Below are 18,024 nucleotides of genomic sequence, written 5' to 3' on the forward strand. Positions count from 1 at the left end.
TAATGATTAAAGAATACGTCACAATGAAACATTATCATTTGTGACTGATTAAGTGATAAATTATTTACTTTTTGCAGTTATTTTATTTATGTATAAATGTTTTATATTTCATCGCCTTTGGTACCTAACAAATCGGTAGCATAATTTCATAGAAATCTATTTAATATCTGAAGGAATTAAACTTGTATCGTTTTAATTACTCTCGATTTTATTGCATATCTTTAGTAACAAATTATTGTTATTGGTGCCAGATTACATATATATGATAAATTTATTTTGATGTTTTGATAGTAACAGAATACCAGTAAAATATAAATTAAATTATAATTTAATTGGTATTTAAAATCATTTCTCTTCCTTTTTCTTCTTAATATAATGCTAACAGTTATTATCACAAAATTAGCAGCATCTATAAAATGTAGAATACAACAAATATTCTATGAAGTTTACCAACTGTACCATATAATATCCTACTAAAACTTCTTTCTCTTTCTCTTCACTTTCTTCTACTTCTATTGTTACGTACACCTGCGAGCATTCTAGGATCTCTAGGAAGAAGGGCCATATTGAAAACAGAGGTTCTATTATTCGTTTGATTATTCCCGAATTATTATGCATTATGTTTGAATTACAAATTTAAATATTTAAATAATGCCTAAAAAATTAAATGCAAAAATGAAAATTCTCAACATTCTAATTTTGAAGATATTAATATTAATAGGTTATCAGTGATTGATACCATCAATTACATATATTCAAATAATTAAAAGGAAAAATACTATTAAAAGGAAAATACTATTTTGAATATATTATATTAATTATTAATAATTTAAGGGTTTAAAGTTAGTTACTTAAAATTGACAACACCTGAAAAATTATTCAAAGTGTATATTATAAAGAAAATTAAAAAATTATTTTCATTTTTAGTTAAATTATTGATTGTTCGATAATACTGAGGTCTGTTGTAGCATTTGCTAAAATTATTCTCGTATCGCGTTCTGGTCATCTCCGTTGCGTTTTTCGCGCGTCAACGATTCGAGGTCGACCGACCAACGCGTACTTTCTGTTTTCCCAATCCTAAGATTTACCGGTCTTCGGTTATGTTTGATGCACCATTATGTTCTCGATTACGGTAGGTTAGTTGCATCTGTGACGTCGTGTGTGTCATAGAAGCACGTCATGAAAATTTTTGTTACGTCATCTTGGGCGAGTTCCACATGCTTTGTGTCTACCACGTTTCATCAGGCACACGTCATTTCTGTTCTGTATTATCACAGTCGATCACGTTGATCTTCCTATACATTTTTAAAGCATCTTTCAATAATTTAAAAAGTAATAAATTTAATAATTCTAAATTAAAAATCGATCATGGATGAAATTTCACCCTATGCAAATTTCATTTTATATTATTAAAAACGAAGAAAAACACACAAAAAATAATAATTGTTAATAGTAATTGTTTATTTAGATGTTTATTCAGCTTATCAGTATTGATATTATGTTATTATAAAACTGAAAATTCACATACTTTACATACATGAAATAATTTTGTCTAGGGATGATTAAGGGTTACGACAAAGATGATTGTAATTTTATATTTTATTATGTACATTTTGAAAATATTTGAACATAATTATGAACTGTTTCCAAGGTAGGAAAAAAATTGCACATATTTCATTTTATTGGTATTTGATAACCGTGCTTATCTTTCAATTTTTCGTGTTATGTTAGGTGCAGATAAAACTGCTTGGCAGGAGATAACAGAGCTCGTAAAATCGGAATGAAAGATATTTTTGTAACAGAATAACAGGAACGACAGAAGATCGTTCTGACGTAGCCGATGTGAATATAATTATCACAGTCACGTCGATAGTGAAACGATCTGAAAGTAAATATTTTAACGGCTTCAATAATTAAAATCAATCTAACTTAGAAATTCTTTTATTCAATCATACGAGAACACATTGCTTCAATAATTAAAAAATTTAATAAAACTTGTGAAGCACGTACTGATAAAAAATTAAAAGAACATATAATAAGAAAAGTTGCACAATATGTTTTGATTAATAAATTAATTACTTGGCAATGAAACGATATATGTACTTTTCTGCTGTTGTACAAATTAAGTAATTATAACATTTGATAAGAATTTCAGCAATGTGCAATATTGGGTATGGTAGGTTCCTCAGGGAAGATGGCGATATCCTCCCCCTGCAGACTTTTCCGGATTTCCGGTTTTTCCGAACCTCCCCCTTAGGTTTACTCTAATTCCGGGGTTCCGTATTAATATCGTCAAAATTAGAATTTTGAGAATTTTTCCTAAGGAAACCTACTTTGCTCAGATTTAGGATATTCCCATGACTATGACAAGATTGCTAAAATTAGGTGTGTAAATAAAAAGCATGTTGTTGGGTTTATACATATATATTTACAAGATAATTATAAACATCATAATATTGAGATAACAATCATAATATAAAATTGGTCATCATGTTGACTTTTCCTTTGGACGGAGGCAATTATAAGAAACCTACATTCATTATTATAAATTGTGTAAACAGTATTTGTTCTTACAGAAGAGATTCATTATTCATTTTTTCAACATAAAGAAGAAACTAGTAAAGTTCTTTCAACTTTGTCCCATATATCCATTTTATTTATCATACTACCAAAGTGTAAATTCTATAACGTGACGTCTACGATCTCTTATCCCCATCATTAAGGTATAATTAACCCTGCATTTTGTGCGTAATGTAATTTCTTCCTTTCACGTCCAAGTATAATAATTCAGAAAATTTTAATAAATCATTAATCTCGTTTAGAAATCTGAGTGTGTAATAGTTCGAATATAATTTTATCAATTCAAGACGGAGGAGTGGTACTGTCAGAGCGCAGTTGCGAAGGAGCTGCTTCGCTGTACGCGATGTCGAAAACACTTTTCTTCTCCAAAAGTTGTTGATGTCGTAGCCTGTTACCACCCTGTAACGATATCGCTATTCCAGAATCGAAATCAGCCTCCGTTTGAGAAGGTTCCATCGTCGGTGGAATTTCAAAATGTTGGGGCGATAACTGGGGCGATGGATGAGGAACCGGTGGAGGATGGAGGTAAAAGGGCGGTGGAACTTTTTCGTATTTGTATTCAGAATGCTGCACCAAATGATGTTTGCCACCTTGTGGAGCTGCAGGTGGCGTCGTCGCGAATATCTGAACAGGTGGATCTTCGTTTTTCCCACCTTCGGCTCGCCTTAATTTCCTTCCTTGACGAACAATGGCTTTCAATTGTTCAGACTCAACGTTCACAAGAGGTTTCACTTTTTGCTTCGTCCTCGGAGTTGCATCAGCAACTTTGTGAGTGGAAGTCCTTTTATTATCTTTATCCGATTTTTGATTCTTCATGCTCCTTCTTAACCATCGAGGAAGCTGATCCTCTTCATCAGTCGCTATTAACTCAGCCCTTTTCTTCTCCATTTCTTCGCGGTTCTTCTTGTACCAAGCCATGTATTTAGGCTGCGCTTTGCTCGTGTCTATTTCACCTGTTTTTGGAGGAGTCGAATGTTTCTCACCACCGGCCGATTTCTTCTCCTTTTCTCCCCTCAATCTCAAAGCGTATTGCTTTCTCCGTTGGTCTTCATCCATCTTTCTTGATCTCACCCGAGGGCTCTCTTTCTTCACCGATTGCTTGTCCGGAGGTTTCTTACGAAATTTCGTTGCATCTTGAAAATAAAATGCTTTCTCTTCGGACGATTCCTCCGAAGAACTTTTCTTCTTCCCTCGAAAAGGAGCTTTCTTCCTTTCCGTATCTTTCATTCTTTTATCGTCACTTTTCGTCAGCTCAATTTTCAAATGCTTACGAATTGATGATGTTTCGTGAGATTTTGATTTCGTTTCCTTTGTATGTTTCGAGGTGAACTCCTCGAACGTTGAAATAGATTTTGATTCTGATTGTTTCTTCTTTTGTACATTTTCTTCTTCGACGTTGCTTGCTATTTTTGTATAACCAGAAGCTGTCTCTACTTTCACAGTTGTCCTATTTTCCTCATTCAGTACAGTGGCCTCATCTTTAGACTGTTCTTCACTTTTTTCAAACATTGTAATCTCTTTCGAAACTCCGGTGTCTTCATCTTCCAGCTCCACTATTAACACTTTCTCTTCGTCTTCGATGTCGTGTACTTCAGTTCGAGCGCTTTCTTTCTCGGGGGACTGTCGTGCGCGATGCCGTGGGGTCTGATACGGTCTGGTGGTCAGCGTGGTTTTCCTGGAAATATCACTGGATGAATCACTATCATCCGAATCGTCCATTGTATCTATTATACTCGTAAAAAGTGGTAGGCTTACGTCTGCGTATCGTTCTCCAACAGCCTCATCCTTCAGCTCTCTTCCCACCATCATACTCTCTTTCGAAAGCAACGTTCCCTCCGCATCTTGTTTGCTTTCTTCATCTTGAGAAATCATGGTTATACGCGGCTGCTCTTCCGGAAGTGGCTGAGTTTCGTCTTCATTTGCACTGGAAATTTGTTTCCCAACAGATTGTTGGGAATCTTCTCGCGGTTCAACTTGCTCGCTGACTAATTTCAACTGTTCCTCAGGTTCGACTATTTTTTTCGAATCCGTTAGAATTTCCGAGGCAATGGGATCTAATAGAAACTTTTCTTTTGACGCTTCCTTCGACCCTGGGGAAGAAGTTTCCTGGAAACTTAGCGGTAGCTCGTGCAATTCCTCTTCCTTTTTAGTATTTTCCTCCACTTTGTCATCTACTGTCCCACTTTTTGGAACTATTTCGGATTCCGTGCTTTGAAGTGATTCCTCAGCGACATCCGGTTGATCCATCATTTTTTCCATTTTTATTGGCGACGATAATTTATCATCCAAAGATTCTACAGGTTCTTTATTCTCATTAAGCTTTTTTAATATCGCTGCTTCATCTGCTGATAATTCAACGATTTGTTTGCTATCACTTAATCCCTCTGCTTTGGACTTTTTAATTACGTCAACTGTTAAATCCTCTTTGATAGTATCCTCTGATGTACTCTCTGTTTTATCTTCTGCAGGCATCATTAATTTTCTTTTCATCATTTCTTCCCGTGTTTCTTCGATATTTCTTCTATTTTCTTCTGTGTGCTTGAAAGATTCGCCGTCGAGTTTTGAAAGAGAAGCTTCGGATTTGGAAGTTTCTGCATCGTCTTGATGAGATGCAACTTCCTTAATTTCACTTTCAGTTTCTGTAGGTATTAATTCTCCTTTAGTTGCTAATGTATCAACTAGCGAATGTACACCTTTAAACATCTCTGGAAAAGCACTTTTTTCCTCAGTAGTTTGAACATCTTCTAAAGATACCTCTGCTATTGTTTCCTTTTTCACATCTTGTATAATAGAAACAGGAAGATTGCTTGGAACAGTCTCGTGAAGATTTAGTTCTTCAACAATAGGCGTTTTTGAATCACCATTTGTTTCTTGATCATTGATATTTTCATCTATATTTAATTTATCATATTTTACCTCTGAAAGAACAGCCTTTTCTTCAACCTTTGAATCAAGTTCTTCGATTTTCATGCTTTTTGGAATTTCTAACTCTTCTTTACTGATTTGACTATCATCTATTGTCTTTGTTTCTATAATAACTTCCTTTTGTTCATCATGGTATTTTTCCTTTATTTCATCCACAGGTATAGACAAATCTTTTTCTGTGATTTGATCATCTTTTATTGTATCCTTTCTGGAAGTAATTTCTTCCTGCTGGTCATGATACTTGTCTTTTATTTCATTTTCTTCAGTGATCTGATTATCTTGAATTATATCTTTTGTAATACCTTCTTTTGTTTCCTCAGGATGTTTTCCTTTTTCCTCATCAAAGAAAATACTGTCTGTCTCACTAATTTCCTGATCAGCAGTTTTATCGATTCCTGTGAAAGCTTCCTTTTCATCAGAAGCTGTTTCTTTGTCAAAATAAGTACTATCAATAGTTTTTTCTTCTACAATCTGAAAAGCATTTTCTTTATCTTTTATTTGATGATCTCCCATTTCAGTTTTTGTAACTGTTTCTGGTTCTCTATCGAAAGTTTCTTCTTTCTTTAGAGAACTAACATCTTCTTTGTTAATTAGATCAATTGCTACTTCTGTAGAAACTTTTTGTCCTTCGTCAGAAATTTCGTCCTTATCAGGATAAGTAGTTTCTTGTTCAAGAATTGTATGATCCATTGATTTACTTTTTACTGTATCTTCTTCCCTTTCTTTATCAGTGCTTTTATCTTCAACTGAAGAAAGATCTTCTATAAATACATCACTTTCCTTCTTAATTTCTTCTATTTTTTCTTTATCTAAAAAATCACTCTTTTCACTTTGTTGATCATCAGTTTTGATTGAATCACTAATTTCTTCGTCTTTGAAAGTATCTAAACAAATCTCTTCTTTTCCATCTCCAGTTGATATAATTTTTATTACTTCTTCTTCTTCTTCTGTAATTACAGGTTTTTCATCCATATCTGCATATTCTACGTGTTCTTCTTTTTGTTTATCAGTTTCACATAATTTTTCTTCTTTTTCATATTTTTCTGATTTATCTGATAATTCCTTTTCCATGCTGTATATCTCACTTTTTGGTGATTCAACTATATAGTATTCAATTACTTCCTCAGGTTTTTGTATTAGATCTGCTTTGCTATTACCTTGTATTTCAACATCTTTTTCTTTTTCTTTTACATTAATTTTTTCTTCAATATGTTGTTTGCTTTCTACATCCTTATGAGTGTCATCTAACGAGCTACTCATTTCACTTGGTTTTACAAAAATTTCTTTAATTTTATGCTCGGCATCTAAGTCTCCAATTTCTTTTTCATGATCTTCAAACAGCCTTTCCACTCTCTCTTTCAGATGTTCATGTGCAGCATCCAGTTTCTTAGTTCCTTCATCTTTTTCTGCCTGTACATCTTCAATTTTATCTGTATGCTTTTTAGTATCATCTAATAATTTATATTCTTCTTTACATTTTTCTACTTTATCTTCTACTTCTGCTGTATCCTTGACAGAGTCACTTTTATGTTCTCCTTCATTTTTTTTAAATTTTTCTAATTCTTCTTTTATAGTGTCCTTTGATGAATCTTCTATTATTTTATCTTCATGTTCTTCTTTCACTGTTTTCATTTCTCCTTCGAATGAATCATCTTTTTCACTCGGTTTTGTATCATCTTTAACATCTACTATTTGTCTCTCTGATTCTTTTATTGTTGATTCAATTTGAGATGTTGGATGATCCTCAGGTTGTTCACCTGCTGCAGTATCCTTAATTTCAATTATTTCTTCTTTTTTCATTTGAATACTATCATCAATCACATGATCCTTAATCGATTGCTGCTTATCATCCACAGGAGTTTTATTCATTTCTTCAGTAGACGGTGGTTGTTCACTTTTCTTCAGCTTTTCAACCAAAAGTTCTCCATATCCTAATCCACTTTTTATCAATTGCTTCATTTTATCAACACTGGACTCTTCCTTGCTAGGAATTGTTTCTATTTTCACACTTTTCGCATCTTGTTTAGTTGCCGCCTCAGATTCTTCGACAAAGTCATCGCTGAATCTCTGAACCGCCTTCTTCCCACCCTTTCTCTCATCATCCTTAACCACCCTCCTGTAATCTTTGTCCGACGAAAGGCTACTGCTTTTCTTCTTAAAATCTGAAAAATTAAACGCATCTTTCTTATCCTCGGTACTGGTGCTCGTCCCTTCACTTACATGCCCTTTATGAGATACAACTGACAATTTCGGCGCGCGCGTTAATCTCTTCTCAGCTTTCCGCTCAATCTTCGGAGTTCCTCTCGGAGGACTGTGCTTTCGCTTTCCAGTTTCCTGCTCCGTTTGCTTTTTTGTCTCTCGCCGGTCAATCGCAGGCTGGCGTTTCAATTTCCCATGAATCGGATGTTTCTGTTTCGTTTCCTGGCAAGTTCCGCTTACTCTCTTCGATTTGTCCAGAGCATCATCGTACTCGGAACTTCCGGTGCTCATCACGTGAGTCTGCTGGTACTTGAGCTTCTGTTTCGTCTTCGCTATGGCAGCATCCTTCTTCTGTTTCGCTTTCTGCTCGGTCCTCGATACGCTCGGGCCAGTTTCGATCGTCTGTTTCTGAGAGTTATCAGTTTTCCTCAAACTTTTGTGATCCGGCTCCTTCTTCGAACACGGTTCCAACTTCTCCTGACTCGTGCTGTCGCTCGTGCTTCCCTGCAATCTTTTGTCACCGAGTTTGCTCAGCTTCTTCGTCAACATTGTGAATTCCTTCTCGAGGATCCTGAAGCTCGGCTTGATCATGCTATCAGCTTTCTTCTGTGACTTCGATTTCCCTTCTTTCCGCGGACTCTTATCCTCCGTCCTCTCGCGCTGAATCTTTATCTCCGGCGAGGAAGTGGACTCGGTGATATTCATTTTCTGATCGTCGGTCACATCCTCGCAACTCTTCTCTCGCTTACGAGCCTCCTCAGAAGACTGCGAATCGTCCTTCTTTTCATTTAATATTTTGTAACTAATACTCGTTTGTTCCGTGGATTTTCTATAAGTCTTAGTCGATTCATCCTCCTCCGCTTTGCAAGAGCTGCCATTCCCATCGAGCGAATCGGAAATCTCCCGAAGAACCTCCGGTTCCAAGGAGATCTTCTTACCTTCCTTCACCTCCTTCACCTTTTTCCTCAAAATGCTCAGTCGTTTGTCGAAGCAAGGACTACCTTCTTCTTCGATCGGCGATTTCATCCACAATGTTCGAGATCTTCTCCACTCTCCTTCGCCGTACTTCTTTCTAGACTTCATTTTCTTTCTGTGCCGCGATTCCTCGTCGGATTCGTCGTTGTCGCTTCTGCTTCTCACCTGACGCTCCGTTTGAGTAGCCGCCGTTCTGTCGGTTTGAGTAGCAATTGCTACCTGTCCAGGAAGACTCTGAGTCTCCAGGTAACTCGTCGAATCCACTCCTCCACCTCCTGGTCGTTTATTTTCTCTTTCTAATAACAATCGAGTCAATAAAGCGTTTTGTCTAGCTAATTCCAGATCGTGAAAAGGATACTGACTCTTCGCTTGAGTATCTTTGTCGATAATTGGAGGTCTTTCTGCCATTGGAGCCACAGTTGCATCGGTTCCTTGTCTCTCTTGTTTGATAGCATCTCTGATCTGTGATTCCTTCTCGTAATCACCGTGATCGATGACCAATCTTTGAACGTTTGGTCCTATCTCCTCGACGTGCTGCCTGTGTCCCAGGTCTAACTTGTCCGGTATCAAGATTATCTCTGGTGCTTGTTGCTGGAACATCTCTTTGGATCTCTGATGAGACTCCATGCTACGAGCTGCTTCGATGTCCTGCACCGACAACTCGTGCCTCGATTTTTGATCCTCTATGAACCTTTGCAGGATGATGTCTTTGCCATCCACGATCAAAGTCGTGGAACGATGGTGGTGAGGATGGTGAAGGTGGCTCGACGTGTCTTCCACTTGTCCTCTGGTCACCAGGCGCAGGACTTCGGCGTTTCCCTCGCGATAGAAGTGTTGCTCTCTTACAGACGTTTCTTCGTTCATACTTGGTTCCATGTATCTAGCGTTGGGTACAAACGAAAATCGAGATTTTTTAAAGAAAATTTTAAATAGTAATAGTTATTTGGAAATACTGTTTTAAAGTGACGAGGTGTTCTAAGAGAATTCTAAGGTGACGAACTTCTTTTCCGTTGTGGGTCACACTAGCTACTCTTCTACTTTCACCGATTTTCCCACTACGAAAATTAATTTTCAATAGAGTATAGAATACTGTTCGTATTTGCTAAGTTGAATATGGTTCTAATTGGTCATGCCTACTTTCGGCCGCAGGGTATTATTTTTTCTGAAGCGATCACATTATCTAAATACTAATTAGGCTTGTGTAAAACTAGACAGCCGACCCCCCTTGCTCCTTTGCCGTTTTGAGTCTCAACTTAGCAGACGTGAACGGTACTTAGGTGTACAATATGCTTCTGAGAGGAATCAACAGACTCAGAGAGGAAGAGCCAGCGAGAAAGCAATCTGACGAAGTGATAATCGATGTAGTTGTTCTCTTAACTCGGTACGGATCAAGAAAATAAGGACACGAACCATCAGTTCGTCACCTCTGCTTTAAAATGTATAAATTATAAACCCAGAAAAAATCCCCTTAACTATTGTCATTTTTTCATTTTAATGAATATGGATAGCTATATGAAGAAATATTAATACTGTTGTAAGACGATAGCTTACCTACCTTTGCCTATAAGCATGTCGTTGAACATCCGAACCTCTGTCCATTTCGTGTCGCTGTAAGGAATCCATTTCAACAGCATCATAAGCTCTACCTTTCTGACCATCAATATCTTCCATATATAATCTTTCTTGTTCATCCATTCTGCTTCTCCTTGAATGATCATAAGGAGGATCTTCTGTTAATCTATGAGCTTCGACGTTCATTTGAACGTCATTCGGTTGACGAGATACATAAGCAACATCCCCAGGTAGCGAACAATTCTTTACGTTTCTTTTATTGAACTGCCAGTTTCTTCTTGTGGGATCGGCACTCCATGCTTGTTTTCTTCCATTCCAGGATACTGGAACATTAATATTAGATGCTTGTAAATTTTCCATCTTCTCTTTGAGGGACAATTTTCCTAAGTTCAGGGGGTGCATCATCCCCTTACCATTTTCGTGTCACTTCCTGTTGTACCAACTACAGTTGGAATTCTATCACAGCGCTTTTAGTGGGAGGAATTTAGATTAAAATGCCACCGATCATAAGTCTCGAGGAATGGTACAGGGGTAAGGGGATGCACACATCGACTGACCTCCTAATTTTAAATGAGCCTAATTAGTAGATGTTACCTCTTCGACCAATTATACGTCACGATCGAAAATACCTGTGAGCTGAATTGAGGTGCGACCAATCAGATTGTGTTATTCTCATGGGATTTCTTGTGATCGATGGATGATATTGAATTTGAGGTACCTTCTGCAGTTAAAAACAGTATTTACCTTCTGCAGCTACAGCTGGTTGTCGATGAAGGTGTCTCTTTGGTCTTCCATCAGCTCTCACGACCAACGTTTCCGAAGAATGCACCCTTCTTTTTCTAGGTGCCATATAAAATGGGCACCCAGGATGAATGCAGCAGATAATTAAAATGGCAATGGCCAAAAGCATCAACAAGCCCAGAATAATCAATAGCCAGAGCAGTAACTTATTCTCTGCTTTGTACACGGTCTAAATCAAGCAAACATTTCTTTAATTTCTACAAGAATGTTAAATTAGATGTGAAATATTTTTACGTACCACTTCTTCACTTTGGATACTAGTAATGGTGTTGTTAATTATAGATGTTTGCATGTTGTTGTTATCATTACGTGCTGTTCCATCAACAGGTGGTTTCATATTACTTATGATCATTGTTGTACTCGTTAACGTATCAGTGCCATTAATTATCCCTACGCCATTAGCAGCCAAAGTTTCTCGGATTTTTTCTACGTCTACCAAAGGGGTGCCTGGTTCCGTTTGTTCCACGCGAGCTATAACGATGCTTCTGAAACGTTTACTAAAATTTAACTTTTATCGAATATGTATTGAAATATTAATGAATTTTGATTTTTATTCAGTATGAATATTAAATATTAATGAGTTACTAACTTCTTCCCTCCTCCAGGCAAAGTGTTTGAACTTCCAGTATGATTTTGTTGAATATAAGGCCTAGTTTCTAATACAGTCACTCGGCCACCAGTAATGGCTGCCAAAGTCTCAGCAGTTTTCATTGAATCTGGCCGTTCTCCTGGCACCACGAACATCATTATACGAGCTTCCATGGCGATTCCACTGAGAATTCGAATTTGCGTTACACTTGAAAGATGTGGAACACCTGAAAAGATTATTATTGGTTTTCTATTCAAAATTATACAAATGATTAAGGTGCTTTTATTTAAAGAAAAATTTTTTAATTCACCTCAATCATAAATATTAAAAAGGTATAGACAAAATTTTTTAATTTACCTAAATCATAAGCCCTGGCAGTGAGAGAATACAAAGCGTCTTCAACAGCTCTTCTTCGTCTTTCTTTTATTATTTTCATTATTACACTATTAGTTAGATTCGAATTAGACTTGTTTCCAGTATTCATTAATGATTCATTGTTGTTTACACGAATAGATGCTTCTACTTTATCCTCCTGGATTTTCTCTTCACTTTTAACGAACTCTTTTCCAATCTTTTTCGAAAGCTTTTCTTGAGCACTTTGCTTCTTTCGTCTAATTTTTGTAATTGGCGATCGAAGGATTAATTCACCGCTCGTTTCGTTTAAATAAAATTTATTTTCATAATTTCCATGAACTAATTCGTATCTGACCACGTTGTTTGGTGGCTCGGCGTCAGCATCAATAGCCTGCAAAATAATTGAATAATTCAATAACTTTATTTCTATCTGTGTAAATTTGAAGAATATATATACCTTTATAAAAGCTGGGGACGTGAAATTTGTTAAATCAGAATTCAACATGAATTGATAGATATCATTTTCGAATGTAGGCGCATTGTCATTGACATCCAGTAGATTAATTATTAAAGGAACAGTTCCTCTGTTGCCATTTCCATTCTCATCTCGCGCTTCTACGGATAATACCAGTCTTGGTGCAATTTCACGGTCTAAAGAAGATCCCATGGCTACTGTTATTAATCCTGTATTGGGATCCATGGTGAACGCTTCGCTTCCTTCTCCTTTTATGCTCGTGTATCGAATACTGCCAAAAACACCTGTATCTTTATCAGTAGCGTGTACCTATTAGTAAAAAAAAAATAATAGACTACAATTTTACAGTCTTTTAAATCACAGGTATGAGAAACTTTATCTTTTACTTGAATTACACGTGATCCTGCTGTTACATTTTCAGATAACGTTACTTCGTATGATTGCTCTTCAAATATTGGTGGGTTATCATTAATGTCCCTTAAAAATATGGTAACTGGAACTGACGTTGAGAGATTTGTAGCTGGACCAACTTCTTGAGCTACAATCTGAATTTAAAAATAAATGAAAATTACATTTCTTTACATTTTATGCCAAAAACGATTTTTCTATAAGAATTTTGTTTACCTTGAAAGATAATACTTTATATAATTCATAATCAATCAGTGTGTTATCTCGAACGGTGATAAGAAAATCTGCACTGCGTTCTGCAACTGTTGGAATTATCTCAAAAGTACTGTTATTATTTTCTAATTTCAATGCAAATACTCCTGCTTTTCCAATATCTTCGTCTTTAACTCTAGTCGAATACTGTTCACCAAAATTGATTACCGTTCCTGGCTCTAAATTTTCATTAATCGTTGCTATATAACTATAACGAAGAAATGAAACATTTGATTGATTTATGCCAATTAAGGTGTTAATGAATCAGGTATTGTTTATTTCATGTTTCAGGTACCAACTTATCGCTCTCGAAGTATGGCGGACTGTTGCCTGGCTCTCCAAGAAGAAAACCTACGTCGACGACAGTTGCTTGGGCTGGAGGTTCTTCTCTGCTTCTTCTTATCTCTTCAGCAACCACTGTAAGTACCACTGGTGCTCCAACGTGCGTAATTTGGGTAAGTTCTTCCAAAGGTCTAGCAAGACTGATTTCTCCTGAAATTATAATTGAAGCTTTAATAAGTAAGTTAAATGCCACATGGGAGCTACTAAAAATTTTTTGACAAATCTCTTCTATTATTTTCATAATATTTTGGTATTTTTATTATCCATCATTTTAATTGCCTAATACGTACATTTCTAACAAAATAAGTCAAAGAATTCCTAATAATATGGATGATAATTTGCTATGGAAATTTAAGTATCATCCATATAAGAGTGACATGGTAATCAAAGTGTTAAAGGAGTACTGCATACTTGGACAAATTACCATCTTATCAGTTATTTAAAAAAAATGCCTGCTTAATTTTTAAATCCATGTCGTTTTAATCATACGTTCAAACAAATTGCATTTGAGCTCCCCTACTAGCGAATTACTTTAATTATGAATAAAACATATGGGTCAACGACCTCCCTCACTTATGTACATATGACGTAGAAAGCTGGTATATTCAGTGGTAGAAATTTTCCGTAATACACGACAAACCAGAGCTGAACGAAAGGGATTGCTTTTATTAACATTCATTATAGTATACTTCCTCTATGCTTCATCATCGAATAGCAGTCTATTTTTAACTTTAACTCCTTGAACTTAATTTGTTTTCACTATTTTTACATATCAACTTGTATTAAGTCAAACACGGTAAATTAATTTTTTATACAAAATTAAGTTTTACAACAAAATTTATACTGTTACTTCCAGCATGACATACAAGTTTTGTAACAAATTTGTATCGTCATGTCCAGCATGACATACGAGTTCAAAGGGTTAATTTACCTATTAATTTCTTGTTTAAAAAAACAGCGTTTGCAAAGTGTCACTTTCGTAATACATGAAAATTTAGTGACTGTAATGAACGAATTAAGGATTCCTTCATCGCGTGCTTTTATTATCCTGGCAGACAAAGTTATGGCTGTCCGTTAAAGTTCCCGGGCAATAATACAGCTCGAACTGGACACGTGTATCGCGTTTATTCTTTCTGGACCTGTTCCCTTCCTTTTTACCATTTCTCTATCCCAAGTACCTGTACACGCAGCCATACACGAAGAGGTCGTATGCTTCGTGTCACGAAATGATAAGCATCGCAGCCTGAAAAGCAGAGACTGACCCCTAAGTACGATCGATACCGCGTTGTAGACCGTAAAGACTTTACTCTGACCGCTTCTATCGAGTTCCCTGGCCACTTCCTTGCCTGACTCATTTTCGGTTCCGTGAAAAAATCAGATCACCGACCAACAACTTCAGATAACACGTTCGTGCGAGTTGTAATCAGGCGAAAACAAGCGTGTAAGATTGCCTCGCTTATTCGACGACCCTTCCGTTCCCTTTATTTTTATTTTTTTTTTTTTTTTTTTACAAGGATGTAAAACGCACCTTGGAAAATTTTGGAAAATTTTTAATTCGAAGGAGAGATTTTATTAGTGAAGAGAAAGAAATATTTCTATTTTGAGGTAGTGTTTTATTATTCAAAAGTGTGTTTATTCTCTCTTAGGCGTCTTCCGTACGATTTCGTTCATTTTTCATTACACTGGAATTGCATACGTAATTTCCCTTCTTCTGTTGGCTATAAGTGGAATGTTCCTGGCGATTTAGCGCCGGGAAGGAAGATCGAAGGAGCGATAAATTAATTTGGTGTGTTAGTCATCGATCGAATAATTCTTAAACAATCGGGTCACCCTGTGTCCGAGTATATGTATGTATCTGTGTAGCTGTGAATAATTTGTTCTGTGATAGCAGAGCTATAAAATGCAATTAAAGCAGTCGTAAGTTTCACTGTACGCTAATTTACGTCGACTTCCGTTTGTACACCGAATGGTAGTGTATCAAGATTTCCTTTCATTTATAATTTACAATTTTTATCTATGCCGTTTATTGTTGTTATTTTTTTTATGTAACAAAAATTGTGTGAAGAACAAGTTTAAATTGTTTGTGAAAAGAAGAAAGAAAAATGAGGGAACATTATTTCGATAATTTCAATTTTCCGGTTACTATTTCTAAAATCATGATATATTGTCTTACCACTTGTTTCCGAGATGTTGAAGAACGGGGTAAACGGATTGCTTTCAGACACGAGACCGTACACAATTTCACGGGGAACTCCTTTATCTCCATCTTCTGCATGTACTCGTAGTATTATATCTCCCTGAAATTGAAATACAAATATATTTTTTTTCATAAATCTCTGTATCAATAGCTATTGTTAATCATATGTGACAAATTAGGTGTTCAAACAGATTTGGACATTATTTCAAATAATTTTCTGATACCTGTTTTAGATGAAATAAAAATAATTGTTTCTTCGAATAAAAACCTCGAATGGAATCAAATTATTTAAAAATAATGAATAATTTTTAATTTAAAGTCACTATTATTTAGAATAAGCTTTTATTTCAAATAAAATTTGATTTGTTTTCTCTTATTTTCAAATAACTAATTAAATTTTTAATTATTACTAATTAAAACTATAATAATAAATAAATTATGAAATTAATAATTAACTTTCTATTCAAGATAAAAATGAATTTCTTATTATTTGAAATAATGCCTACATCTGGTGTTAGCAACTTACAGGTTGTACAGAATTATTAATCCTCGTTAAAGGAGGTGCCAGTGTAAAGATCGGAGGAACATCCTGAACATCTTGCACGACCACAACTACGCTTAAACCTGCAATATTTCTAGTATCTTTCCCAGGTTCCGTATATGGATCCTAACGATTAGAATATTTTACTTAGAAATTCCTCGAGTCTTTATGAAATATTGAATTCGATCATTCGTACCGTGGCATACATGGTGAGAGTGTACATTGACTGAGTCTCGAAATCTAGTTCTCCGATTAACGTAATTACTCCACGTGTTTGAGTAGGCGTTTGACGTTGTCTTATTGTAAAAAGTTCTTTCGGTTGCTAAAACCAAATTGTCAGATTGCAATATTTCCGAACTATCGATATTAATTAAAATTTTATCATCAATCAATAACTAACCCAAAGTTCGATGTAAACAGGTTTCCCACTCCATGGATTTGCTCTGACCAGAAGATAATCCAATTCTTTGCCTGGTTTAGTATCCTGTATTCGTAAATACGATCATAATAAATTGAACTTAAAATTTAAATTGCTGTCAAATTCTACAATGACAGGAAGCGATGCGTTAAGGGTGCCGTTGATAGAATAAGGAATTGTGCTTATAATCAAACCGATAAATAGTTACCTCTGGTACCATTATGAGGGAAGGTATGTGCGGGAATATTTTATCACGTGGGGTGGTAGCGTTTGTAACAGAAATAGTAGCCTGCATCGAATTCGAATCACCCTTCGTGTCCCTAACCCTTACTGCAAAGTCGTGGAGGCGTCCAGGAACTAGTCGTTTAGTTAGGATCACATTAGCTTGACACACTTTGTTGTATAACGTGCACGGTAGATTGTCGATCCTTACAACAGGTGTGATTGTAGCTGAACAAACCAAAGTATTGTGTTCCATTTAATATGTAACACTTGTTTGAGTACTTCGTGATATACATATGTACAGTGGCGAGTATGGTAGGCTTCCCTAGGGAAAATGGTGATGCCCCCCTGATAGGGTTTCATGGATTCCTGGATTCCCATTTTCTTTAGGGGAGCCCAATTTGCTTGATACTGTACATATGCCATCACTCAAAAGTCATAGGGCACTCATTGCTTTTAATCGTGTTTTTATTATAAATTGCTTCAACTATTTAGCTTTATATTTATTAAAAATAAATTTATTAATGATCTTAAGGTGTGAAGTTACTTCATATTCAATTATAGAATTGTCTGAACCCGTTGTTAGTATTAGAATTTCTAATTGACGGAACAAACAGTTACCAGTTATTTCGAAGACAAGTGGAAAATCCGCATCTTGATCAGTCGCGCGAAGTCGAAAAATGACTGAATCTACTTCCGCATCCGATGGAATTAGAACTAACCCCATGTCCGTGGATGTATCAAAACGTGGACGAGCACTCTTTGCCCACGCGAAAACGAATCCGAAATAAATCCATATTCTGCACCATTCTCCTGCAAAGGGCATTCTGCAAAGAAAACATAATCCTTTCCAAACAATTTATTTGAAATATTCTAATACAATTTTTTATTGCTTTATTTAAAAAGAATGGTATTGGAATTTGATCATTTTGCTGCGTTGATGAAAAGATCGATATCTCGTTACGCGAATTTTTCTGTTTCTTTTATACATATTTCATAGATAGCCTAGTGAGTTCAAGCTCTCCCAAGTGACTGACAGTCATTCCATTTATCGAATGAGTAATTATTTACGAGGAACTGCTGGTCATTCCTCGATACCGCGTGATAGGGCGCAAACTCCTTCCTTTTACCGACAGCAGTCTTAATTTTCTCGTGATAATCGGGGTAAATAGTT

General features: G+C 35.9%; 1 protein-coding gene across 1 annotated transcript; it reads right to left on the bottom strand.

Annotated features, from left to right (window-relative positions):
* Positions 1–2,493: 2,493 nt before the first annotated feature.
* LOC143305366 (uncharacterized) lies at positions 2,494–17,676 on the bottom strand. Its single transcript, XM_076688597.1, has 17 exons — positions 17,472–17,676; positions 16,837–17,078; positions 16,611–16,694; positions 16,407–16,532; positions 16,196–16,336; positions 15,646–15,769; positions 13,430–13,622; positions 13,095–13,338; positions 12,857–13,015; positions 12,453–12,779; positions 11,999–12,386; positions 11,642–11,867; positions 11,291–11,537; positions 10,996–11,221; positions 10,235–10,574; positions 9,633–9,734; positions 2,494–9,559 (listed from the first exon to the last, which is right to left on the bottom strand). Exons 1-17 carry the CDS (start codon positions 17,674–17,676, stop codon positions 2,863–2,865), a joined length of 10,071 nt encoding a protein of 3,356 aa, XP_076544712.1. The 3' UTR covers positions 2,494–2,862.
* Between the last annotated feature and the right edge of the window lie 348 nt (positions 17,677–18,024).

Source organism: Osmia lignaria, chromosome 6 (assembly GCF_051020975.1).
Source record: "Osmia lignaria lignaria isolate PbOS001 chromosome 6, iyOsmLign1, whole genome shotgun sequence".
Taxonomy (NCBI): domain Eukaryota; kingdom Metazoa; phylum Arthropoda; class Insecta; order Hymenoptera; family Megachilidae; genus Osmia; species Osmia lignaria.